The sequence below is a fragment of the Numida meleagris genome, chromosome 1, assembly GCF_002078875.1.
Source record: "Numida meleagris isolate 19003 breed g44 Domestic line chromosome 1, NumMel1.0, whole genome shotgun sequence".
Taxonomy (NCBI): domain Eukaryota; kingdom Metazoa; phylum Chordata; class Aves; order Galliformes; family Numididae; genus Numida; species Numida meleagris.
The window spans coordinates 57,378,182-57,403,527 of record NC_034409.1 but is presented as its reverse complement, the minus strand read 5'-3'; the positions used below and the strand labels follow the sequence as shown (position 1 = coordinate 57,403,527).

The 25,346-nt window shown below is 47.2% G+C and overlaps 1 protein-coding gene across 3 annotated transcripts; it reads left to right on the top strand.

Annotated features, from left to right (window-relative positions):
• LOC110394273 (cystine/glutamate transporter-like) lies at positions 565-25,047 on the top strand. 3 transcript variants are annotated; one of them, XM_021388077.1, is made up of 16 exons: positions 565-1,146; positions 2,692-2,862; positions 4,485-7,899; positions 8,852-8,956; positions 10,814-11,086; positions 12,371-12,497; positions 13,221-13,336; positions 13,556-13,681; positions 15,811-15,910; positions 15,993-16,037; positions 16,235-16,358; positions 17,122-17,225; positions 19,021-19,117; positions 19,899-20,048; positions 22,590-22,764; positions 23,471-25,047. In XM_021388077.1, the coding sequence occupies exons 5-16, from the start codon at positions 10,891-10,893 to the stop codon at positions 23,533-23,535; spliced, it is 1,425 nt and encodes a 474-aa protein (XP_021243752.1). In that variant the 5' UTR covers positions 565-1,146; positions 2,692-2,862; positions 4,485-7,899; positions 8,852-8,956; positions 10,814-10,890; the 3' UTR covers positions 23,536-25,047. The 3 variants fall into 3 exon arrangements, with proteins under 3 accessions (XP_021243752.1, XP_021243741.1, XP_021243747.1); XM_021388066.1 differs by lacking the exons at positions 565-1,146; positions 2,692-2,862; positions 4,485-7,899 and adding an exon at positions 7,912-8,214; XM_021388072.1 differs by lacking the exons at positions 565-1,146; positions 2,692-2,862; positions 4,485-7,899 and adding an exon at positions 7,912-8,345.

Below are 25,346 nucleotides of genomic sequence, written 5' to 3'. Positions count from 1 at the left end.
AAGCACTGTGAGGGTAGCTTTGTCTCCATGCTTGCCCTCCCACTGAAAGGCAGGAGGGAGCTGCCTCCAGTGAGCGCTGGGGATGAGGGGTATCTTTGCAGAGCTGTGTGGCCATAGGGCATGCTGCACCTGCAGAGCTTTCCATCGTGCTGAGCTTCTTCTTCTCTTGTTTCGGGTACTTTAGTACTGAAGATGTGCCTCAATCTGACCACTCTGAAAGTTGTAATCTCTTTAGGAAAGAAAATGAATCAGCTGCAATCGGACTTCTTTCTGGCTTGTCCTGTTTAAACAAACATACTGTGGGGGCTATGCTATGGGTGCTTAACCCACTGCTCATTTGTTCCTGAGAACTTCTGCCAAGACTTCCAGTGAGGAACCTGGCATGTTGTTGGTTTTGCTCCCACCCCATCTATAATACACAATTATCCCCCAAACCGCAGCCCAGAAGAGACGTGCTGTTGCTCTCTGCCACAAATAATGCCTTGCTTCAGGCAACGAAAGGAGCTGACTGCACCCCCAGATCTCCTGCTTGGTAGTCTGGCTGCTGGCTCCAGCTGCTGCAGTTCTAGGAAAGAGGCCGCAGCTATTGACCCCGAGCTGTTATTTGCCTATTGAAATACAGGGAACTGGGGGCTGGGCGTGGGGAGCCGCAGCTTGCTGCCTTTCCCCCCTCTCCATCCATCCCTGGGAGAATTTTGCCCATGCCAGCAGTGACTTCTGGGTAGCATGGGCTCTTTTTTCTGTCAGAAAACCCAACTAGATGTTGGGCAGATCGCAAGGGAAACACTGTCTGCCTCATTATGGAGCTGCAATCTGTTCCTTCTCCACCCCTCCCCCCGCCTATATTCTTCTCCGGGGAATTACCGTTCCTTTTCAATCTGATGGTTTAATCTCTCACAGCTCTGTCTGTGCCCCCTCATTTCCCTTTCCAGAGCCGCTGCTCTTGCTTTTCCCTCTCCTTGCAGCTGGCATGAGGCACTTCCATGGCACTGTGCTCAGAGATGTATTTGCCCACCTCAGGCCCACTGCTGCTGGAGGAGAGGAGAGGCCTTACCAACACATGGGAGATGCAAATGCTGCCACAAGGCTGCACACCTCCTTCCCTTCCGTGGTGCTCTGTGAAGCTGGAGCCCATGGCTTGGACAGGTACACTCTTTGCTGGGTAAAAAACTGGCTGGAGGGCTGGGCACAGAGAGTGGTGGTGAATAGAATTAAATCCAGCTGGAAACCAGTCATAAGTAGTGTTCCGCAGGGGTCGGTACTGGGGCCCGTCCTGTTCAGTATCTTTATTGATGACATGGATAAAGGATTTGAGTGCACCCTCAGTAAGTTTGCAGAAGACACCAAGCTGGCAGGAAGTGTCGATCTGCCTGGGGGTAGCAAGGCCCTACAGAGGGATCTGGACAGGCTGGATCTCTGGGTTGAAGCCAATGGGATGAGGTTCAACAAGACCGAGTGCCGGGTCCTGCACTTCAGTCAGAACAGCCCCAGGCAACGCTGTGGGCTTGGGGCAGAGTGGCTGGCAAGCAGCATGGAGGAAAGTGATCTGGGCATGTTAGCTGACAGCCGGCTGAACATGAGCCAGCAATGTGCCCAGGTGGCCAAGAAGGCCAATGGCATCCTGGCTTGTATCAAAAATAGTGTTGCCAGCTGGGAGGTGATTGTCCCCCTGTACTCAGCACTGGTGAGGCTGCACCTCAAGTAATGTGTTCAGTTTTGGGCCCCTCACTACAGGAAAGACACTGAGGCCCTGGAGTATGTCCAGAAATGGGCAATGTCTGGAGCACAAGTCTTATGGGGAGCGGCTGAGGGAACTAGGGCTGTTCAGTCTGGAGAAGAGGAGGCTCAGGGGTGACCTCATTGCTTTCTACAACAACCTGAAAGGAGGTTGCGGCGAAGTGGGGGTTGGCCTCTTCTGCCATGTAACAGCAGTAGGACAAGAGGTAATGGCCTCAAGCTGCACCAGGGGAGGTTCAGGTTGGATATTAGGAAATATTTCTTCTCAGAAAGAGTGGTGCTGCACTGGTACAGGCTGCCCAGGGAGGTGGAGTCACCATCCTTGGAGGTGTTCAAGAACCGTGTGGATGTGGCACTGAGGGACATGGTCAGTGGGCATGGTGGGAATTGGCTGGTGGTTGGACTAGGTGATCTTAGAGGTCTTTTCTAAGCTTAATGATTGTGTGATTACAAAACCCAAAGCAGCATAAGCTCTCCTTGTAGGAAGATAATGCACTAAGCCTGTGGGTGCCGGCTCTGGATTTTTAGAAGACAACAGAGCCTGGGGACCATGTCTGTGTCTGCCCATGGGCCTGTGCAAGACAACATTTCACAGCTAAGCAGAGGGATGCTTTAACCCTGAGCTTTGGTAAGCGCAGAGTCCCAGTCTGTGGCTGGAGGCCTCGTGTCCCTAAAGCCCATCTGTGCGTGGCAGGGTGGCCCAGGGGGTTCACCAACGTTGTGACAGGGAGTGAGGGCTTGGCCCTGGCAGCTCAGCCTCTCCCTTTGGAAGTGTTTTTCTGCCTCTAGAAACAGCGCTCAGCTGGTGCAGATCGTGCTGGTTCCAGTGACATGTGGAGACTGTTGTGTGCTTACATCAAGCACAGCATGCTAGTTTATTTTCTTTGTACTTAGCTGTTTTGCAATGCCTTCGCAATTCAATTGCTAATATTTTTCACAATTACATTTGAGCAGATGCATCAGTATGGAATTCATACAGAGGCCCGGAGTTTTGCAACACTCTCCCGCATGCAGGACCCCTCTGGGAAACCACCCGCACTGCAGGGAGGATCCTGCCGGCACCACTGGCAATGCCAGGGCAGCCATCTGCTGGAGGCAAGAACCCTCCTCTGCCACCCCTCCCAGGTGAGCTCTGATCTCCTTCTTCTCTCCCTCCTGTAAAGAGGGCTGGGGGTGTTTTGGTCAGTATGGTTTTGAGGCACCCAGGAGAGATGCTGACCTCAGGTCTTCTATGTTCAGCGGAATCACAGCAGCATCCCTTCCTTTGGGCAGCAGGCACTCAGAGCCTTGCTGGGCTGTGCTGACCCAGTGTTCAGTGTTGTGCACAAAGGAAATATCCTCCTGAGCCTCCCCACCGTGCTCAGATCTGCTCCTGAAGCAGGAGATGTAGTGATCTTGACTTCAACATGGATGATTACAATTGTAGTTCCTGCCCCTCCAGTGATGCAGGTCTTTATTCAACCTGACTGGGGTCTGTAACCTCTGCTGGCTGCAAGTGCTTTCAGCCACCGGGCCTGCGTGCTGTGTGAAGTGCTGTTTGTTTTTCCTTCTATTCCTGCTAATGTTACCTGCAGTGGATGATGCAACCATGCTGACAACCTGCTGTGGATGATGCAATCAGGCTGACAAGCAGAGATCACAGAGAGGTTCTAAGTCCAGGATGGAAAAAGGAGGGAAAACATAGAACAACAACAAAACTGAATAGTGCACCCTAAAAACAGAGTTTCTGAGGCAGAAGCTTGTTTGGATATGGAGCTCAGGGGAATAGGCAGGGGGGCACCAGAGATAGGCTACCCGTGCTCCCCATGCTGGGGAACATCCACTTGGCACCTTTCTCTAGGCTGTAGCTCTCTGTGCTTCAGCCGTATCAGCCCATGGTTCTGCTGAGTCCAAGGGCTACAGGGAAATGTGGAGGAGTGAGTTTCTGGGGCTGGTTTGACAAGGAATGGCAAGAAGCAACACCAAAGACAAGTATATCTGTGCAGGAAGATGTGAAGCTGGGCTGCTGCTGGTGCCAGTAGCGGCAGATTGATGTGGCTGTGGATGATGGGTGGCTTGGGAGGTTCAGAGTGGACACTGGGAGAGGCTTATTCCAGGAAGGTGGTGCAGCACTGCACCTGGAACAATCAGGGACTCTCCATCCTTGGGGTTTTTTTAAACCCAGCTAGAGAAATCCATGGCTGATCTGAGTTAGAGCTGGCAACAGCCTGTGCCATGGGGCACGGGACCAGTGGTATTCAGAGATCTGTTCCAGCTGACACTTCTGTGACTGTACTTACATTAAAACTGAATAAACATGGCCAGATGTTGACTTAACCTTCCCAGTGAGCATGTTGATCTGGTTTTATTGACATGCTTCTTCCTAGAATCTGACTCTCGCTAAAAATGAGCGAAAATGGGAGATGTCCTACATGTTACCTGGAAAGGCACGAGTTGGGTTTTTGGTTCCATCACTCAGGCTGTGGGAAAGCTGGCAAAGGCAGCGCACTCATTCCTAAGATGACACTGTGCAAAATACCACCCCTTACCAAGCTCTGTAGGTGCAATTACTGGGATAAGGTTTTCCAGAGAACGAAGTTTCCTTGCAGTCATTATCTGAATGGCTCTTCAGCACGTGTGTCTGGTGTGCCTTTGCACTTCAGCGTCTGCTTTAGCAGGCTACGGTTAGTGAATGCTCAGGGAGTCTGGTGCCAGATGTTCATTCCCTAAACCATGAGATGTAATAACACATTTCTGCTTCTCTGCAGGCACAAAGCAGGACCTCTGTGTGCGCAGCCTGGGAGACTCCTTCCAGACCTGGGGTTAAAACTCTGCCTGAGCTGCTTCCTGCTGTTCTCCTGTCCCTTCTGGTAACCACCACCCTTAACAAATTCTCTCCCACCCCTTGCTCCCTGTTACCTGGGATGGACCGTCAGAAACTAAAGATGTGCATTCCTGTGTTGTTTTGTGGGGGATGAGGTAGTGTTTCTGATCGGAGAAACCCTTCTCATGCTCCTCCCCTCCATCAGAGGCACAGGGAATGGTGAGCAATTAATCTGAAACTCTGAGCAGTAAAACGCAAATCTCCATAGCTTGAGAAATTCTGGATGAAAGCCAGAAAACTTTAACAAGGAAACATGTTCCCTCCAGCGTAATTGTGTGTTTGGCTTCTATTTTAATAAATGAGCAACAGCTGAACAGAGGCCAAAAGGAGAGTCCCCCCATCCTGAGGTATGTTCGATGCAGAGTCTGGGCTATGCATGCTTCAGGTACTGCAGTGGGACACTTAGCACAAAATACTGAGGATTAACCGTCAGTTAGACAGCTACATCAAAGGTGAATAGCAATCATGAGTGAGTGGATAATGCCAGTGTGAAGGGTTTTCTTCTTTTTATGTTTAAATTTTCTTTTGAATTCCCTCAAGACAGGAAGAGAAAAAAGAAAGCCAGGCGCTGTGATAGAGCCTTAGGGGGGCTGGAGGCCTGGGGTGATAAATCAGCAGCGTTTCAGTGAGATTAAGGGGGAACCTAGCATAATATATGAGGCAATATGGAAAGAGGCATTTTATTGCAGTCAGTCCTGGAAGGATTCCGTTCCAGATGGTTGAAGTGGGGTTAGGTCAGTAACCTCCGTCAGATGGGGCTTGCCGTCCAACAACGTGCAGCATAGCAGGAGCAGGGGAAGGTTTCCTCTGCACTAACAAAACATCTTGTCTGGGGAGAGCTGTCTCCATGGGTGGATAAAACAGCTTGCATTAGTAGGGAATGTCCTCTTTGTACAGATGGCAATGAGTGGGGCCACTTTGGCATTTCCTAAGATGTGTCCTGTTCTTGCAGAACATTTCTACGAAGATTTTGTGGTTGGTTTGTCATCCAAAAGCAGATGCAGTGGATGATGGGGCTGTTGTCCTAGCACTGATGGGGATGTTGGCCTTGATCAACTGGCCCCCTGTAGCAGCTCCACACACCAAAATCCTGGGCTGGGCAGCAGCCATAGAATAGGATCATAGACTCATTAAGATTAGAGGAGACCACAAAGATCATCTAGTCCAACCATCAACCCATCACCACCATGCCCACCAAACCATGTCCCTCAGTGCCAGTCAGCACCTCTAACCCTGATGGGGACCTGTTTCCCCAGGGAACAGCCTGCAGCTTGTTTCTGGCAAATCACTGAGCGGTAGTAGGAAGCAAGAGCTTTTATAGCTCCCAGCTAGGGCAAGAGGTAAAACAAAGACTTGGTTAATGGAGGAATTTCTCCTTCAAGAGCTAGGGCTAGCTCCATGTCAAAGGCAGAACAGAACTCAGACCACAGCACTGATGAAGCACAACAAATCATCAGGAAGAGCAGGAATATTGCTTTATTTCAGGATTTTATTATTATTATTTTGAACGATTAAAAGGAATTCTCATTTTGGGAAGAATTGGCCGTACTTTGCTACGGCATTAGACTTTTCTGTTGGATCTCTTCTACTAGATAGAAAAGTTCAGATTTATTTTTGTTTGTGTTCTGTCTTATGCAGCTAAGAAAACAATTTCAAATAGGACAAATTGTCTTGTTCCAGGGAGGAGGTCTGATCTGGAGAGTGAAAACAGCTTGCTACTTGGAGTGCAGTCTGCAAAAGAACAAAGCTCTAAGGACCGTTCCCTATGCTGTGCCCCACAAGAGAGGTTATTGAGCCAAGACGCTGGCCTCACAAAGCATCCTGCTATGCTAGACAGTTTCCATGTGAAATACTTTTTTTTTTCCTGTGCCTCAGAGCCTGGTTTTCTGGGTGCTGGTCCTTTGGGAAAGATGGGAAGTGAGACAAGTGCCTGGGGTGTTTGCTTCTCCTATTTGCAACGGGGATTGTGTTCGTTCTTTTCACAGGGATGCTGGTACATCCTTCTGATAGTCTTTAATAGCTGCTGCTGTGGCATAAGAGTAGAGCCTGTTTTAATCAGGTGCATGTCAGTCCTGTATTTATGTTTTGCATATGTCACAGGTGACATGAAAGGAAGAAATCCTCATGAGCCAACGTTCCTGCGTGACTTTCATGGAAAATGAGTTCTGGCTGCACAGAAGCGTGTTTCTCGTGGCAGCTGAATGAAAAGTTACACTCAGATGCTCAGAAAAGTGGGATGACATCATGTAATCTGTACATCTTGTGAAGATAAATCAATGCTGCTATTTATTAAAATATATGCACTTGCAATGACTTCTTTGGCAGACTGACTGTAATAAATAATTTTAAACTAAGTGCAGGTCAAAAATTCTGGTAGGAAGGAGCTCCAAAACAACACAAACGTTGCTGCTTGAAAACCAGGCTCAGTTGGTCCAATTTCTAGCAAAAGAGTGGAAGTGTGGATTCAGCATTTTTAGGTTCTCAATTAAAAGATGATCATCGCATCAGCAGTGTGTCAGACTCATCGGTCTGTTTTCCAGAAAATGTCACTCTTGTCGAAAGGATGGCAGGGAGCCCCTAAATAATATGACAGAGGTGGTGTGACCCAGGCCAAGAACCATTTTCCTGTTGAAGCTTAACAAAATATTTTTAAGAAAGAAGCGTGAGGACATTGCAGTCTTCTTGGAGATAACTCTCAAGACTAAATTTGTGAAACTCTGTATGAAGAGGAGGCATTGGAAATGATCCTTATGTGTACACCTATAGCAATCCCCCTGGATTTATTACTACAGCTCAGGCTGCAAGAATGACTTGATTTATTAACTGCTGTCCCTTTGGATTTCTAATCCAGGGTGGTAGAACAGCTGTAGAAAGCTGAAAAGAAATGGAGGCGCACATCTTGTCTTTTCAGCCAGTTTCTTGTGTTCATTATGGTCTATAAACAAGCATCTCTCAGGTCTCCTAAATAGATTTTCTGATCGTGTTCCCAGAACAGACCACCACCAGCCTCATTAAAGCTTATTTGTGCTACTTTCATGCATGAATAAAAAAAACTCCCGCTCACTGCTGATTTTATTTAGTTAGATCCTGTGCCTTGTGGCAGACACTGAATTGGAGTGACATTTGTTGGCTCAAAAAAACCAGTGGGACCGCGGCGAACAGTTTGACACCTCCATCGTTCGTGATGTGAAAAGGAAGGGGTTAACCTGTTCTTGGCTGTATTGTATTGATTGAGGCCCACGCAAAGAAAATACAGCTGTAAACAGTTAGGAGTATTCCCTGGTAGGGGCGTTTTTTTGGTAAGTCATTGAACTGGGACTTTGGAGGTATGCTCTGTTGTTTCCCAGGGATGCCACCCGCTTCCTGCGTGATAGGAGAGGAGGGAGGTCACTGCTTGCTCTAGGTCCCAGCTGGGGATGGTGCTTTCTCTCTCTGACTTTTCTCGCTTGCTTGTTTGTGTGGATGGCTTTCCAGCAGAGTGACATCTCTCTGTGTGCTCATGGCGATGGGTCCTTCTTTCGGCTGGGGCCTCTAGGCACCGCTCCAGATAGCAAACACGGCTTCCCCTTCACGTTGGTCTCCTTCATCTCCATCCAGGCTGCAATGTCTGCAAGGTAAGATTAATGGCTTGGAAAGAGAAAGACCGATAAAAACGAAGAACAGCGGAGCAAACATGCAGCAGGTGGGAAGCTGTGAGATGGGGCTGTTTTCCTCCAGTCCCTCTGGCTGCTGATCTCCAGCAAAGGTATTTTTGCACAAGAAGGATGTGAGCCTGTATTTTAAGTCAAAGGGTGAACAAAAAGCAGCTTTGTGCGTTACTTTGGGCTAAGTGCATTGTGAATATTCTTAAGCATCGCAACCAGGATTAACATCTCTGCATGCTAATGTGCCTGGAATTCAGTGAGAAGCAGAGCAGGAGCACGGGCTCCCTGGGCACACTGCTAGGTGTCTCTTTGAACCGCTGTTAAATAGCTTTCTATTACTCTTGCTTCCTTTCCCCCCTCCTCCCCCCTTTTTTTTTCTTTCCTTCAACAGCTTCTCGAAGAAATCCCAATAGATTCCACCTTTCTGAAATTTACTGTGCTGTTTTATCTCCAAATACCCCCACGTGGCAATAGTATGTATATAATGAAAATCTCCATGTGGACGGAAGTATGGAGTTTGTTACTGACAGTGGATCATTAACCTGGTGTGCAAATTTGACTTGATCTCTCCTTTTTTTTATCCTCCCCCCTCTCTGTGGAATTTCAGAGCCCGTGAGGAGCTGCTGCCTTTTGCTGCCCCGGAATCCCAGCAAGGAATGGGAATCTGACGGATTGCAAAAGATCCTGCTTGGTTTAACCCCCAGCCAACCAGATAAGTGCCCTTTTAATTTTCTCACAGTTGTGCTTTAGCCATATCTGTGCACAAAACATCTCTCTTCACTCTGATTTCAATTCGCCCTTACAAATGAATGCTCTGCACTTCTCTCTTCCGCTCAGAAATCCCAATTGCCAACAGCGGTGTTCGGTGTGTGCTATTAATTGCCAGGAGCTGCTGCAGCTCGGGGTTCAGGGAGCTGTAGTCGGTGCCAGCCCCAGCCTCGGGCAGCCCCGTAATGTTGTGGGCAGCAGTTCCATGGTGCTGCTGCTGCAAACCATCAGCCCGTGCAGTCCTCTGGGGCTCATTAGGGGCTTAATAACCAGACTTGGCTGGCTTGATAGGGAAGATGCTCATGCAGGCTTGGCGTGATCTCAGAGAAAGCAGCTAAAGCCACTGGAAGGAGAGGGCTTTGTGCATGTGCCGTTCATCTGTGTGATAGGGGAGAAGTGATAGCCCCACTCCTTCTAGCCGGGAGATGAGCAAGGATGTGGGGCAGAAGCCCTCAGTTACACTGGGATTGTATGGGGTGTGCAGAGTGGTGTGGGTGAGCAGCAGCAGGAAATAGCCCCTCAGAACTGCAGGAACAGAGAATGCAGTCTGTCAGGAAAATAACTTTGGGCTTTTAGACGTGCTTCTGTATGTGACTGCTGCCTGCTCACAAACACACCAATATGATTATTAAATAAGTTAAGAAATCGAGAAGATGCAGTTCTCTTGTACAGTCTCTCTTTGCAATAGCACACAGTCATGAGGCTGGGACAAAAGTTTGCCGTACCTGTGACTGACAGCGTTAGGATAAAAAAAACACAGAGGCAGAGCGTGTCAGTGTGGAGTGGATGAGTGGCAGGCAGGAAAAAAGACCCAAATCACCCCACGTCTGTTTTGTCTGCTCTAGCAGGGTTGATTAGCATCGTAAAAAGCCCACCTTGCTGTTAGGGTAACTACAAACATGTTTGCTACAGCAAATTAGGCTGTGCTACCTGATGCGAATTTGCCTTACCTACTACCTAAGTGGATGGAGAGTTTCCTGGTGAAGGCATCAGCTCAGAACTGAGGGAAAGCGGAGAACAATTCCCCACCACAAACTGACCCTGAGCACAGCCTGTGGCCTCTGTGTCCTGTCAATGACTGCCTGGAAATGAGGCTCGTAACACTGCTGTCCTGGCAGCCAAGGGCCACCGAGTCACGAGGGGGACAAGGGCTGGAGTGGTGGAGTGGGAGTTCACCGCAGCATGAGAGCTAGATGGAGGTCAGCCTACTTGATCCCCAGAGTGTCTGAAGTTCTCTCTGTTCATGGAAAAGCTTCTTGTTCGTGCTGTTGTTAACCAGAAAGGTTTTCATAATAATGGTACAAAAAGCATCTCTGGTATCAGTGACTGACTGTCCTCTGTCTTACAATTGACAGCAGTAGTTATCCTTGGCTCTTCAGTGATCTGATAATAAAAGGACTTGACATTATATTAAGAAACGCTGTTGAAACAAAGCCTTTGTGGTAAAGATGCAGTTAGGGTTTTTTCATTCATTAAGTATGGATAGGAAATTGAAACAAATCATTCGTGTACCTCAATTAACAGGGCTGTTTGCTCCACTGAAAAAGAAGTAATAATATAAAAAAGTAACATCAGTTGCTTTCAAGGTCTTGATTACTAAGTCTATGTCTTGAAATGTCCTTTCTGCCGCCGTGCCGGTATCGATGCTCATCCAAATTTGGCCCCATTAAGTTAACCTGCAGTTTGTTTACTGGGTGGATCTCGAGGCACAGGAGGACTCCACAGATCTTGACAGATTGCTGCAAAAAAATCTTGTCCTGAGCAGTAGACTCCCAGGTCCCAAACTCTTTCCTTGTCTTACAGGTGAACCTTGAAGACGGCTGAGACGCTCCGTATCTCCTAAATGCATGCCCTTCCCCTGGGGTTAGAAGAGCAGCCATGGGGAAAGACAAGAAAAAAGAGGAGGCTGTCTTTCTGAGGAAAAAGATAACTTTGCTGAGGGCTTTCTCGCTTCTCATCGGCAGCATGGTTGGCAGCGGCATCTTCATCTCCCCCAAAGGAGTGCTGAAAAACTCCGGCACTGTGGGGTTCTCCCTGGTGGTGTGGTTTGCCTGTGGGCTCCTCTCCATGTTTGGTGAGTGGGAAGCTGGGTCAGCCTTTGCTTGAGCACCTGGCAGGTGAGGGGAGCCAACAAAACTGGAAGTGTGAAAAGTTAGGAGTAAAATAGAGCGACATTTCCCTGTTCTGAATGCCACAGAAGTAAAGGCTTGATAAGGCTGGGGGTCACCAGCACCTTTGCTGGGGCAGGTGGATATCTGTCTGTCCAAAATGTTTTGGGTGTGCCAGGTGCTACCTCAGAGCCAGGAGATGGAGCAGATATCAGTGCTTTCTGTTTGCTCTGATGTTGGCTTTTCATGTTGGTCTTGTCTCACAGAGAATTGACTTTTTGGTGACATTTTAATTTCATTTCCTCTGAAATAATGTAACTCTTACAGTTACCATGCAAAAAAGCCATGGCTTTCAGTTTTCTTCATTAACTGTATGCAAGCACCTTCTCAGCAGTCCTCCCAATATGCTGCTGGGAGAAGTGCAATATCTCACAGCTCTAGGGAGAAAGCTGATATTTATTTCAATGAGGAACTTAGAGTTCTTCCTCTTTCACCACTTGAAAAAACAAAAACAAAAGAAGAAAGGAGAAATACTCCATGTGGGCAAAACACCTTGGAATCAGACATTTCTAAATGTGGCATTCATAAATCAAGATGTTCAATTATTGATCTGGGAGTGACTGTGGTTCTTGCTCTTTGCTGTGCCTACCAGTATTTCAAGTTGCATGTGCTGCTGAGCATAAGTTGCCTTTACTGCATACGTGGGATACAGCTTGTGTGTGGTTGACTGGGGAAAGATCTATTTTTGCCTGAAGAAAAATCACAGATTCTCTTTTAACTGAGCCGAACAGAAAGCGATCAGGTATGCACTGGTCACATAGCTCAACCCCTGCATGAGGAGGCATCATTCGCTCTTCTCTTCTGGCCTGGCTGCCTCTTTGTCAAGTTGTTGTATTTAGTAGCTACATTTGTTGTTTTGTTCTTCAACTTCAGCAAAACAGTGTCAAAAGAGGTCTCTCCTAGTTCAGTGCAGTGGCTCTTTCTCACACCTTTCCACATGACTTCACTGGACAAAATGTATCATTAACCAAAAAGCAGAAAATTGCCTTCCTTCTGACAGAAGAGTGAACTTTCTTCTAAACACCATAACACACAAAAATATGGAAAGGAATGGTTCTGCTAAAAACTGTTTTTCTTTCTCTGCTTCACTACTTATTTTAAGCAGACTCCTTCAAGCCCTGAAAGTCATAGAGAAAAGAGGAAATCCAAAGGATGATTTACTCAGCTCATTTATACTCTAACTTTGCCAGGTGCCTTGTGTTACGCAGAGCTTGGAACAAGGATCACCAAGTCTGGAGGACATTACATCTATATTTTGGAGACCCTGGGGCCTCTGCCAAGTTTCTTGTTTCTTTGGGCAGAGTTTTTTGCTATCAGGTAAGAGATTTTGTTTGTTTGACTTTTGCTGGGTGCTCTGCAGTTTGCTGCTGTGTTTTTTTTTGTTTTGGTGTTTAGTTATGGTGCCAGGTAACAGTCTAAGCAGTTTGTAAATGAAACAGGAAAAAAAACCTGGATAAATTTCAAGGACTGTCAGTGATAAAAGGAAGAAGACAGAGCGAGCAAATAGTTGCATGTGTTCATTGTGATCTGCGCTTGAGGAATCTCTTTCTTCTCCCCTGGCAGCTGGTATCCTTCAAGAGCTGTGGTGTTTTTTGGCAACTGAGAGCAAATGACAAGTTAGTTTCTGATTTTCTGCTTCCATCGTGAAGCTTCTCACATTCTTCTGCGGAAAAAAACCCACTTTCTGGCTTAGTCCCAAGTTAAATAATAAGTTAGAAACTTGTAAATTACTTTTTTTTTTTCCACCTGAAAAAGCAAATCCTCCCCTCCCAACGGCCTGTCCTCCATGTGTGCTGAGATGAAGCAGGACACATGAACCGCGCAGCATTGCCGTGTGTGATTAATCTCAACTTTTGTTTTTGAGTTAAGTATTAATCTTCTTGCATCATGTGCCTCTTCACCTATTTACTGAGAAAACCTGTGAAAAAGATGCCAGGATCCGTGTGGCTAACCGTTGTGAGGAAGCTTTGCTCCCTCTGTCCCGCCATGTTGCGGCTATCCACAAAGAAAAGTGTGACCCTGCCTGGTTTCCCTCCCCAGGCCCGCCAACAGTGCTGTGGTCTCTCTGGCATTCGGCCGCTACCTGCTGGAGCCGTTTTTTGCCCCCTGTGCAGCCCCCGTCCCTGCCGTGAAGCTCGTCTCTCTCATGGGCTACTGTAAGTACGACCCTCCATGCCACATCTCGGGGCCTCCGTGCCCCAGGGTGCCCACGGGCTGTTATCTTCTGGGATCGGGGCCCTAGACCTGAAGGCATCCTGTCTGCTGCTCTTGCTCTGAACACCCTCTCTGGGAGGATGCACTCTCGTCCCCGCCACCCTCAAGGCATTTCTTCCTGCGTGTGTCGAGTGTGGGCTGCAGCATGGTCTCCTCTCCAGATGCAGTCCTCACCCTCAATTCCTGGAGTGTCACCTGGAGCGCACGGCTGCAGACAGCCCTCTCTGTCGTCAAGCTGCTGGCCCTCGCGCTCATCATCGTGCCGGGGATGATGCTGCTGGCCCAGGGTAGGTGGTAGCTGGATGTACCCAGCTCAGGGCTGAGTGTGGGGTAGGTGGCTTCAAGCTGTGTCATGTTCGTGGGGCTGGTGTTCCTGGCTCAGCCTTCTCCACAGCTTTTTGGGAATTAGTGGGGCTGTGTGAAGTGGGGTGACAGAGGCACGCTCCTCTGCTGACCCCTTCCTTTGAGGTACCCGCTGTCAGTGTGGCTCAAAGCCCTTCCAAAGCAGTGCAGATGCCATGGATGTCAGGGACATGTGACAGCATCCCCTGGTGTCCTGAGCCTGTCACAGCCCTGCAAGGAGTTACCAGCCCCCAGCTGAGCCCTGGTAACTGCATCTCTATCCTCCCTGTGGCTTCAGCTGATGCTTTTTTACCCCCTAATGGAAATAGGCAGTAATGTAGTGAACTTACAATGGACTCATGCAGGATCTCATGCTCATATCCAGAGGAAAAAAAATAAAAGATAAAACCTACCAGTGATATCTTCTGGGATTGATACAAGAGTACTGGCTTTAATCCAAGCCTCAGTTTATAGAAAAGCCCATGGCATTCACACTCAGGGGATGAAGGCTGCTCTGTCTTCACGCTATTTCCTTCCTCTGCTGAGGAAACAACAAAGGCAGGAGGATCAACATTCATGTTTCTTTCTGATGTCTGGAGCTGGCTCCTTTGAATGCGCAAAAACCCCCTCAGGCAGGCAGCACTTCTGAACTGAAGGACTGCCCTGCAGCTAGAAATTCGGAGCTGTTATTGTTAGGGATGCCTTCAAATGGCAATCTGGAGCCCTGGCACCGGTCTTCCAGCGAGGAGGATAAGTGCCAGTGACATCTGGAGAGAGAATCCACCGAGAGACCCCGGGATGACAGGTTGTGTTTAATGCGACTCATGGGGGACTCTAAATCACTCATTAATACATTGCAGACAATAAATCCTTTTTATGTGCCATCACTTATAAGCAGTCGCTTTAGTGTATAAAAAGACTACCCCAATAGGCCCATTCCATTTTCTAGTTTAGTTTTCTTCAAATCCGTCTTTTTTCTCAACTTCATTTTTGTGCCTGTTTTTAAATGAATCTGCCTTGCTCCCCAGCCTCTCCCTGCTCCCTGTGGTTACAGTCTTCTCCTTCCCCCTGCCACTTTCCCTTTCCCTTGCCTGGCATTTGTTTCAAAGCCTTGCTGGACCGCTGCTCCACAGCCCATGCCCAACTGAGGTGCCTCATTGGGAGAAACGACCACACAAACTCTGTGCCTCTTTCTTTTAAAGACATTTTGAAATGGAAACCCAAATACAAATGTGGAACCCAAACTTTGGGCCACTTGGATTTGAAAATGTTGGAAATACAACTCCTTTTGACTGTGCTCTTGTTGCTCTTCCTTCAGATAAGAGGCTGCTTCGTGTTCCTGCCTGCCTCTCCTTGTTTCTCTGAGATCTGATAAAATATGCCCCATAACCAAAATCCTGACTTTGATCTCTATGTTTTCTTTCCTTTTTGAAGAAGAATTGCTTTGTAAAACTGACCATTTCTCTTCTACTTCTCGGTGCTGGCCCAGATTTATTTCAAGCAGAGCACTCTTAGGAAAACTGGAGGAGCTGGTAAAATGCACTTTGATCCAAGCACCTCTACTTTTTATTACTGCGTTTGTTTTGCCCCCTGTGTCCCCACTTCCCCTCCCGCAGGGCCGTTCCCACGCCGGTAGCCCCTCCACCCGGTTCCCATGCTCTGCACAGCAAGGGGCCGGGGGAGCTGCATTAGCTGCCTTGCTGGCTGCACAACATCAAACAGAGCCAGCATCCGGCTGTGGGCAGACAGGGAGAGGGGTCAGCCCGGGGAACTGGAATTGGGCTGTAAGAAAGGACAGGAGAACTCAGGTCTTCTCCTCTCCTTGATCTCCCATTTCCAGGCAGTGCCTTTCCTGACATTTCTTTTGTAGCTGGATAGGAGATGATAGATTTGTTCTGTCACTGTCTATGTAGCTCACATGCCAACACAGCACTGCAAATTAAAGCAGTGCAACAAATCTGAATACTTGGCTCTTGAGAAGTCACAAACACTTCTCCCAGGTTTGGGCAGGTGGTACACAGCCCACGGGACGGATGTCTATCTCTGACGCATCCGTTGTTTGTCTCCTCTGTAGGCCACACCAAAAACTTCCAGGATGCTTTTGACAGGCAGTCGCTGGTTCCAGACAAGCTGCCCTTGGCTTTTTATGCAGGCATGTTCGCGTATTCAGGCTGGTAGGTGTGATGGGAGGGCAACTCACTGACTGCGCGTCGCAGTCCGAGAGCTGCTTCAAAGCCTCTCCTTGTGTCTGCACAGGTTCCAGACCAGCTTTGTGCGTGAGGAGGTGGTCAGACCCGAACGGTAAGGCTGGAGAAGCAGACGGCTTTTTTGCCTCAGCCCTGAGCTTCCACGTCTTCCCCAAACACTAGCAAACAGAACAGGAGGAAATAAGTCTGTGGGTTCACCTAACCAACAGCAGCTGTAGTCTGCAGTAATGTGATGAAACACGAAGAGATAACAGCTTTTTCACTGCGTGTCTCTCTTCCCCTTTCTTATAGAAACATCCCCCTGGCAGTCATTGTGTCTGTGATCACTGTCATTGTGGGGTATATGCTCACCAACATCTCCTATTACACTGCCCTGGGAACACAAGATGTTCTGGCTTCTCCAGCTGTCGCTGTGGTGAGTTGTCACCCTACTGACAGCTGTCTTTAGTGTGGTCTGCTTATACTGGAGGGGGTGGTCTTGACAAGGGTTCAGGCAATAGTTTTCCTCATAAAAGGCTTTTTTCTTTTTTTGCTTTGTTGTTTCTCTGGACTATTGGACAACATTAACTTCTTGTATTTCCTAAAAGATAATGAAAAAGATCCTGCAGATAAAAAAAGGGCTGGAGGGCTGGATTACCTCTCTTAGGAAGAAAGGTTGAGGGAGCTGGGCTTGTTCAGCCTGGAGAGCAGAAAGCTCCAGGACACCTCACTGAGGCCTTCTAGTACTTGAAAGGAGCTTATAAGCAGGAGAGGGGCTGACTTCTTACATAGTCTAATAATGATAGGACAAGGGAGGATGGCTTTAAACTGAAAGAGGGGAGATTTATGTTAGATGTTAGGAAAAAATTCTTTACTCAGAGGGCGGAGAGGCACTGGCACAGGCTGCCCAGAGAAGCTGTGGGTGCTCCATCCCTCAAGGTGTCCAAGGCCAGGTTGGATGGGGCCCTGGGCAGCCTGAGCTGGTGGGCAGCAGCTGTGCCCATGGCACAGGGGGAAGGGACTGTATGGGCTTTAAGGTCCCTTCCAACCTAAGCCATTCTATGAAGAGACAACAGTAGAAAAGGCAAGATTTCTGAGTTGTATTTTACTCCTTCATTGGAGGAAGCTTTTTCTTCTTGAATCTGATGTTATCTAGAGATCACTACGTGTTCCTGCAGTCACATTTGCTCTTCTTCCAGAGTTTTGTGCAGCAAGCGTGCACAAACCTTATCTCAGTGGTCCCTGTCCTTGTTGCGCTGTCCTGCTTTGGCACCATGAATGGAGGAATCCTCACATTTTCAAGGTCAGATCCCTCAAAATGTATTGCATTTTGCCCAGAGGGAAGCACCAATAACCTGTGCACTTGACAGTCATTTGGATAGCATTTTGTGGGAAAATCAATGCCTTTGACTCCCAGTACAGAAGCTGCAGGACACTGCTGTCTGTCTAAAGGTATCCTCCTCCCTTTCCTGGCCAGGTTAAAAATCTCTCTCTGGCTGGCGAGAAAACCAAGATTTATACCTGCACCGTCAGTTTATAATCCAAATATAAAGTAAAATATCAACGTTTTTGGCGAACTACAAACTTTATTGACATGGCGGCTGCTCAGTGAAGTGGAGCCATTGTCTGCTGGCTTCACCTGCCTTTGCTGCAGGGCATGAGTCCCTGTGTTATGAGGACCTCTGGCTAAAACAAGTGCTCTCTGGAGGACTTTGCTTTGAGTTTGGTGAAACATTATCAGTGCCAGGTCATTCCCAAAGCAATAGCTGAGGCTCAACAAGCCTTGTTGGAACAATAATAAGAACTTTGTTCCATGGAAAAGTTATCTTGCCAACTCCACTGGCGACTATACTGTGTCCTTGGGGGGGGCCTTGAAATTGGAGAGGAGGGCAGAGCTCATGGAAATGCGCGTCCTCCTGGTCCTGAGGAGCTGAGCAAACTCTCTGGAGCCAGCTCCATTTCACAGCTTTGATTGCAAAAGGAAAGATCGTTTGATATGAAAGGGATGTTTCAAAGGGCAAGAGCTAATGAGTTATTTGATCTGCTACCCTCAAGTCCTGCATTAAATGTGGTGGGGAGAATCCCCCCGCTTAACTTCCCTAGCTAGCAATTTTCTTTGAGGACGGGAAGTCCCTGGAGAGCACAGAGGTTCTACATGTCTCTGTCATCCTTCTCTCTCCCCCTTCCTGGCGTCATTAACATAATCACTGCAGAAGGGCCATATAAACAGTGATGGGGCCTCCCTGGCTGCTGGCCAGCCACACCCCAGCAAAACCACAGAGACAGCAATAAAACCAGTTACACACTCGTGCCCCAGCTGCTTTGGGCTCTGCTCCAGCCCAGCTGATGCTCTGGCATGGTGTGTTTGTGGATATTAAGTTTATAAAATTGGATGCAATGCCTTCTCCTTAATTACCCTTTCACGATTCAGAGGAGGAATGGAGGCTCTCTGCTGTTGTTTTGTAGCTGGCCCCGTGTGTAGCTGTCATCTCTGTAATACACAAAACTACTTTCCAACAACTGGCAAGAGAATTCCTCTGCTCTTTGAGGAAATTGTGCTTTATTTATATCTCTGTATAGTTTATGTATATCTCTGTGTAGTTTTTATATTTATAGACAGAGACATATATATTATCCCTGGTGCGTAGCTGCTGCTGTGGCACAGCCTAGCAGGCTTTCCTTGATCTTAAGCCCAGTCTCCTGTTGGGATGGGCATCGGGACTGACAACTCCTCTTCATGAACTCACTAACCTCTCTTCGAAAGCCTTGAGGTTTGTGATCCTTCACTTCCTACTGGCTTGTTTCTGCTTCCAAGCTCAATTCATTCATGTTCATGCTGCGCTCAACTAAAGGTCACTACTAACTAGTTACCCACGGGGACTCTACCAGTGGTGGACTCTTCACCATGCCGAGATAACTGGTCCTTAAAGAAATCTTTGGAGATTTTTTTTTCCAAATCCACTAAAAAGTGATGCTAAACTCATAACTGTGTCCTTAAATAGCAGACCTATGCTGATGGGATCAGTCCAGCTACTGATTTTTTCATTTCTAGTGCAGATGTGGGATGCTGATGCAAAGAGCTCCCTGTCTTTTCCTAGGACACTGTTTGTGGCCTCCAGAGAAGGGCAGTGGCCTCCTCTCTTCTCCATGATCCACATTCGAAGACATACACCCCTTCCTGCTGTCATGCTAATGGTAAGGAGATCTGCCTATGTGACACTCCCTCTTCTTGCATTCTTGGCTTTCTTGTTTTACGTAGCAATCTGCAGAGCCTGGAGAAGCTGAGAAGTTTTAAAGGGTGTTGAGACACTGTCAGCTTGCAAAAAAAGACAAGTCCCCTTGTGCCAGTAGTAGAATTCAAACCCACTGTCTCAGAATTCCCACCTTGTTGCCTTGAACGTATTCTTTCAACGTACTGTCCCTACCATCTGCTGTAGTTGCTGCTTGATATTTCCTATGGTATTCTCTGCCAACCTTCGGCTACTTGAAAAACTGGAATTCCTAGGTTCAGTGGAAATGCAGGAAATGCACATTTGTGGAGAGGCTCTCAGATTTGGGTTGTTCCTCCCTCCCCTTCATCTTTTTTTCCCAGCAGTGGTCCATCATAACACTACTACAGTGCCTCTTGCATCTCGGTTGACCTGCTAAAAGCTTAGCAAATACTTCACCACGTGTAGGCTTTGTACCACCAGTGTAAGCTTTTGGGTCATGCATTTTTTAATTGCCCTGCCTAGGACATAGAGCATCAACGATGCTGTTGGTCTCCATCCTTTCCATGGTATCGTAATTTTGTACGCCAGCGCTCTTCAGTCTGTGAGAGTGCTTTGTGATGTGTTTGCGACCTCTGAAATGCTGGGTCTGTGAAGTAGCTACCTGTGATTGCAGGGGGGCTGGGGGAAATGATCCATATTACCCTTCCCTCTCTGAGGACCACAGCAAGGTTTGATTGACTGTATTTCATCTTTACAATGCTCAGTTCCCTTTGGTTACTGCCATGGTGTGTATTGGAGATATCTACCATCTACTGAACTTCTTCAGCTTTTCCCGATGGCTCTTCATAGGATTAGCCACCCTTGGGCTCATTGTCCATCGCTACCGTCACCCGGAACTGCAAAGCCCATTCAAGGTAATCCATGGCTTGTATCTAACAGCCTGTCATTTTTCTCTCTCTTTATGTATCCTTTTCAAAGAATTGGAGCATTATGTGTCTGTGATTGCCTTTAGGCTCTGAGAGCTCTAAATCCCTATTTCTCTGTAAGGCATGTGGGGAAATCCCAAGGTTGACTGATGTGCCTGAACAACCAGATGTGGTAAATTCTATTAAAACCAGTTCTACGTGGGGTCACCAGTTGCAGCTGAAGAGTGGCAGGTCGCTCCAGGGGACAAGGTATCAGGCCGGGAACTGCAGAAAGCATTTTTCATGCTCTCCCCTCTGAGGCTGTAGGGGGGTACCTTTGCCTGGACATGATGTCAGTATCAGGTATGTCTTAGCCCCAGCGAGGAGCAGAAGGGTGTCATGGGGAAAAGAGCATTGCCAGGCAGAACCTGGGAGCAAACCTTGCTTATGGGAAATCATCTCCTGGCACAAAAGTATCATAGTGTTAAACAGCTTGAGCGCAGCTTGCTGAGCCCCCTGCCACACACAACCTCCATGGGATGTTGACTGAACTACAAGTACAGGCAGCCTGAGGGGTTTGAGGAGCTGCCTCATGCATGGTGCATCCATGTGCAGAGCTCCAGCATGTTTGGAATGCATGGGACCTGTGACCATAAGCAATGAAAAGCTTTAAAAGTGGACAGTGGAAAGCGAGGAGACAAGGGAGTTCTGTTCTTGACTCTTCAAGGGGAAGCTGGAGGACGTCCTGTCCCCTTTCTCCATTCCTGGACCTCTTTGCTGACGCTGGGGTCCTGCTCGTGGGGAGTGCTCAGTCCCCAAAGCTGGCATGGCTTTTAGAGCCCCTGCTTGAGGCACCTCTCCCACTGTCAGATCATCTGCAGGCGGCATTTGGCTGGGGCTGTGCACAATGTGTTCCCCTCTCCAGTCACGCCTGCATGCTGCCTCCAGCCAGTTCCTGCGGAGGAGAGGAGACCTCTGAGGCCACAGGCACTGGGCAGCTGATCAGCCAGAAACTCAGGGGAAAGAAGAACTTTCCGCCACTCCCAGGCTTCCTCCCCGAGCTGAGTGAGGCCTGATGCAGAATTTGGGGTAATTTTTCTTCTTGGTGTTTGCTGGAGACAGCATATTTAGCAGAGACCTTGAGGCTTCCCAGCTTGCTGGCTGGCTGGCTCACGCAGTCACCCAGACTCCGATTTTTAATAAGTTTGATTTTTTTCTTTTAAACTAGTATTCTTGGGACAAACGTATTGCTGAGCAGCACTGGTAACATTTTCACTTTCTGAGAATCTGTTTGAGATAGAGATTTAGGTTTTTAATAATTCCTCAGAACAGGAGTGAGGAAAATGATGGCATTTTGGTCAGCTTTGGTGGTCTCTTCCCCTCTCTCCCCGTTTTTTAGACCCATCTCAAACCTGAAGTACGGTTATCTGCAAGAGCGAGGAACAGTGCGAACGCGATGTGTGCGTGTGCTGCTCTCCAGTGGTCAGAAATATTTCCTCCTTCCAACAGCAGTTTGCTTACAGAGAACAAATAATAAGATAAATATGAGACTGTGCTGGTACTTTTCTCCTGTAACATTTTTAGTCGAAAATGGTAAGAAAACACCAGCAAGAGGAGAGAGCAGTCCCCTCACACATCTCTCAGACAGATGTGCTGCGTGAATATGTGCACGTAGGAGACACTGGCAAAGGATGCTCTGGCTGGAAAGGCAGTGAGAGCATGCAAGTTTGGTGGCTGGACAGCTGCCATCACTAGAGCAACTGATCTCCCCCAGCTCGGTATGGTCAGCATCCAAAATATGATCTCCGTTACCAGAAAAGAGACCCTCACCCTAGGTGAGGTCAGCAGCTCCTTCACTCTATCAGCTGTGGTGAGGAGTAATTTGGCTGAGGTCGGATCTAAAGAAGAAGCCTTTTATTCCAGCTTTTTATTTATTACGGTCTTCAGCTTTACCCTCCAAATAACACAGATGAATTGACTCACCCAAAAGAATGAGGCTGAAGTGCTGAGTGCTGTTTTGGTCTTTCAGCAGTGTCACTGAAAACCGCATTCTTGGCGCAGGTGCTGCAGAGCTGGTGTCTGGTTTATCCTGTTTTGGTTGCCGTAGGTCTCAGGCAGGCTGGAGGCAGCTCAATGTGAGTCACGAGCGTTATGACCAAAGATTGGCTTGTTTCAAAGGGATTTTGCTCTTGGCTTCAGATTTTCCACCAGGAGTTGCCACAGGTGACAAGTTTAGGGATGTGTGTGCACATGCACACATGCTGTACATAGAGTGAGCTGCTGCAGTTGACTTCTCCCCAGCACGGCATCTGGTTGCAAGCGAGGTGAGCTTTCTGTTTGTGCACATGGAGGGAGGCATGCACCTTGCAGGGCACTCTGGGTTCCAAGGGTGGCATGAGAACATTTTTGTTCTCTGCATCCTACTTGTTCACAATGGATTGTACGGAAATAGTGTGCAGGACAGATTTTTCTCCTCTTCTTTAAAATGGATATGTGACTGTAGCTTGTGCTGGCAAGTGTGACCAGTTTTGCCTGTGCTCTTTTCCCCAGGTCCCCCTGTTTGTTCCAGTCTCATTTACCATCATCTGCCTCTTCACAGTGGCAATGTCTATCTACTCAGACCCTGTAAACATTAGCATTGGATGCACCATGGTTTTAAGTGGCTTTCCAGTCTACTACCTCGTAATCCATAGGAAAATGTCAAACCGCTGCCACAGACTGCTCTGTAAGTATACTCTTGGGTTTCAGTGTTCTGGACCTAAGCACGCTCAGGGGTAGGGTAGTTGCCTGTGAATGTACTAATAATCCAGCCTAATCTTTTTAGAAAATATAGGGTTGAGATCTACAAACGGGAGGAACCAAGCAGATTGCTTCCACTGTCGTATCTTCATCGTATCTGAGGGATCAGTATTTCTGTCAAATCTGGATGAAACTGAACAAAAAATCAAAAGCTGATATGGAGAGAGTGAGGGGCAGGCACTGTAACCCCACGCACAAACATTTCCTGAACGACTGGGGAAGGGGAGTGGTAGGAAAAGATGGTACAGGCTGCTTGGTGGAGGAGCCACATGTTTAACAGTATGGGTTTGGGTGTAGATGTGGGTGTGTAAATGAAGTACATCTCCTCCCCATGCAATGCATGGCACAGGTTTACCTTAGGTGTAGCTCTGGTGGCAGTACAGTAATTTATTCTGAAACAAGAGCCAAACTTCTAATTTCAATTATGAATCTTGAATTCTTTTGATTTGATGTTGGGCTGAGATGTATTGGTAACCAGTGAACACAAAAAAGCATACAGCAAGAAAGAAAACAGATACAGTGATCTGCTAACATAAAATGCTCCATCCATCCTGTGCCAATGTTCTGATTTTCAACCGTAGTGTAGGATATTGTCCAGATTAAACTTTCTTTGTTTTTTTTTCCCCCTCCAGATTATCTTACACACAAACTGCAGCTACTGCTGGAAGTAGTCCAACAAGAAATCAAGACATACTGAGGAAACAATCAGAACTTACAGGAGAAGATACAGTCTACTTGCTACACGTCTGATGCCTTTGATCCTTCCAAACACAAGCCATGCTCTTATTCTTTTAATCACTGCAAATGAGGATGAGCCCGAGCCAAAACCTTGCTGCAAGCAGCCCTAAGCTTGCCAACTGGGGTCTGGATGAGCGTGTCACAGCTGCTTCTACCCTTTTCTTTTTTAGCGGAACCATCTACTTCTCTGAAATAAGCTTTCTTTGCCTGCAGAGTGTCTTTGAAACAAAGATCCAGATTTTGCAGCTCAGCCCAGTCCTCAGCAAATTACATATTATTTTTTTAATTTCCTAACTTGGCAAATAGAGGAAGGTAGCCTGCAGCAGGACTAGAATCTGGCTACATGGAAGTCAAAAACAGGATTCAAATTGAAGTCAAGGTCAGTCTGGATGGGGCTCTGAGCAACCTGATCGCATGTAGGTGTCCCTGTTCACTGCAGAGGAGTTTGGCTAGACGGCCTTTAAGGGTCCCCTCCAACACAAACCACTCCATGGTTCAGTGATTCTAAGAAATATGTAGCAGCCATGTGAAATGATGCTGTGGAGAAACTACAGAGGGAAATGGACAGGGATTGTAAACCGAGGATGAAGTACATGGAGAGGAAAGCAGGAGATGGCGGGGATAAAACTTCATTCACCAGGAAGCAAAGATTTGGGTTAGTGAGAAGATATTTGAAAATCGTTTGAAATTCAAATCACAAACAAAGAAAACACAGAATGTTTTGTTTTTCTTATTGTATAAGCAAAATAACTGTATTTTGCTTTGAAATAATGCTTCAATTTTGAATTTTATTTCTTTGAAATGATGTTTCAAAATGTACTGACACAGTAAAATATATATATATGTTAAAAAAAATAGCTAAATACCCTGAAGAAGAGGTCAGAATAGGTTCCGATTCTATCCCCGGGTCCCCACCGCACCTGGTACCACCAGTGAAGCTGGAAATTCAGATTTTGTCCCAGCAGCAGTGAAATACGATTCTCCTTTTGTTAGATAAGAGCAGTAATGAGTCGTGGGCAGATTCCTTATGAAGTGTACCTTTTGGTGCTGTAGGAAGACATGAAAGACTTCAGGTCTGAGCTCTAACTTTAAATCTACAGTCAAAAGACTTGCTGAATCAATACAGAAATGCTCATTTGAACTGCTGACATCAGAAAGGTTTCTGTTGCTGGATTACTTCGGTTTGCATTATTAATGTTGCAAAGTTAAAAAGATAAAAGAGCAATTAGCTATTTCCAATCACTTAAGTGTTAATCTTTACCTAAAAGATCAGAAGCAGCATACTGAGCCTCGTCTGATGGCACTGGAGAGAGGAAGGGCAGCATCTGAAGCATTTGTAATCCTGTATATCAAGCATTTGTGTACTTAGAGTAAAGCCAAAGTAGCATTTATAAACAGTATAGTCTACTGAAACATGTAAAATGCACAGACAAGGACTGGAAATAAATAAAGGCTTTGTTTTTTTCTTCTCCCCTTCTTCTCCCCTTCTTCTCCCCTTCTTCTCCCCTTCTTCTCCCCTTCTTCTCCCCTTCTTCTCCCCTTCTTCTCCCCTTCTTCTCCCCTTCTTCCCTCCTTCTTTCCTCCTTCTTTCCTTCTTTTTCCATTAAATTTTTTTTTTCTTTTTCTTTTTTTCCCCTTTTTCTTTTTTCTTCTCCAAAGCAACTTACAATTATTATTCTTGTTAAGACAATTTCCTGTTATTGTGTGAAATGGAGCTGAGAGAGCAACACCATGGTTACGGGGCTCATCCTCCCCCTCTGAAAAGTTAAT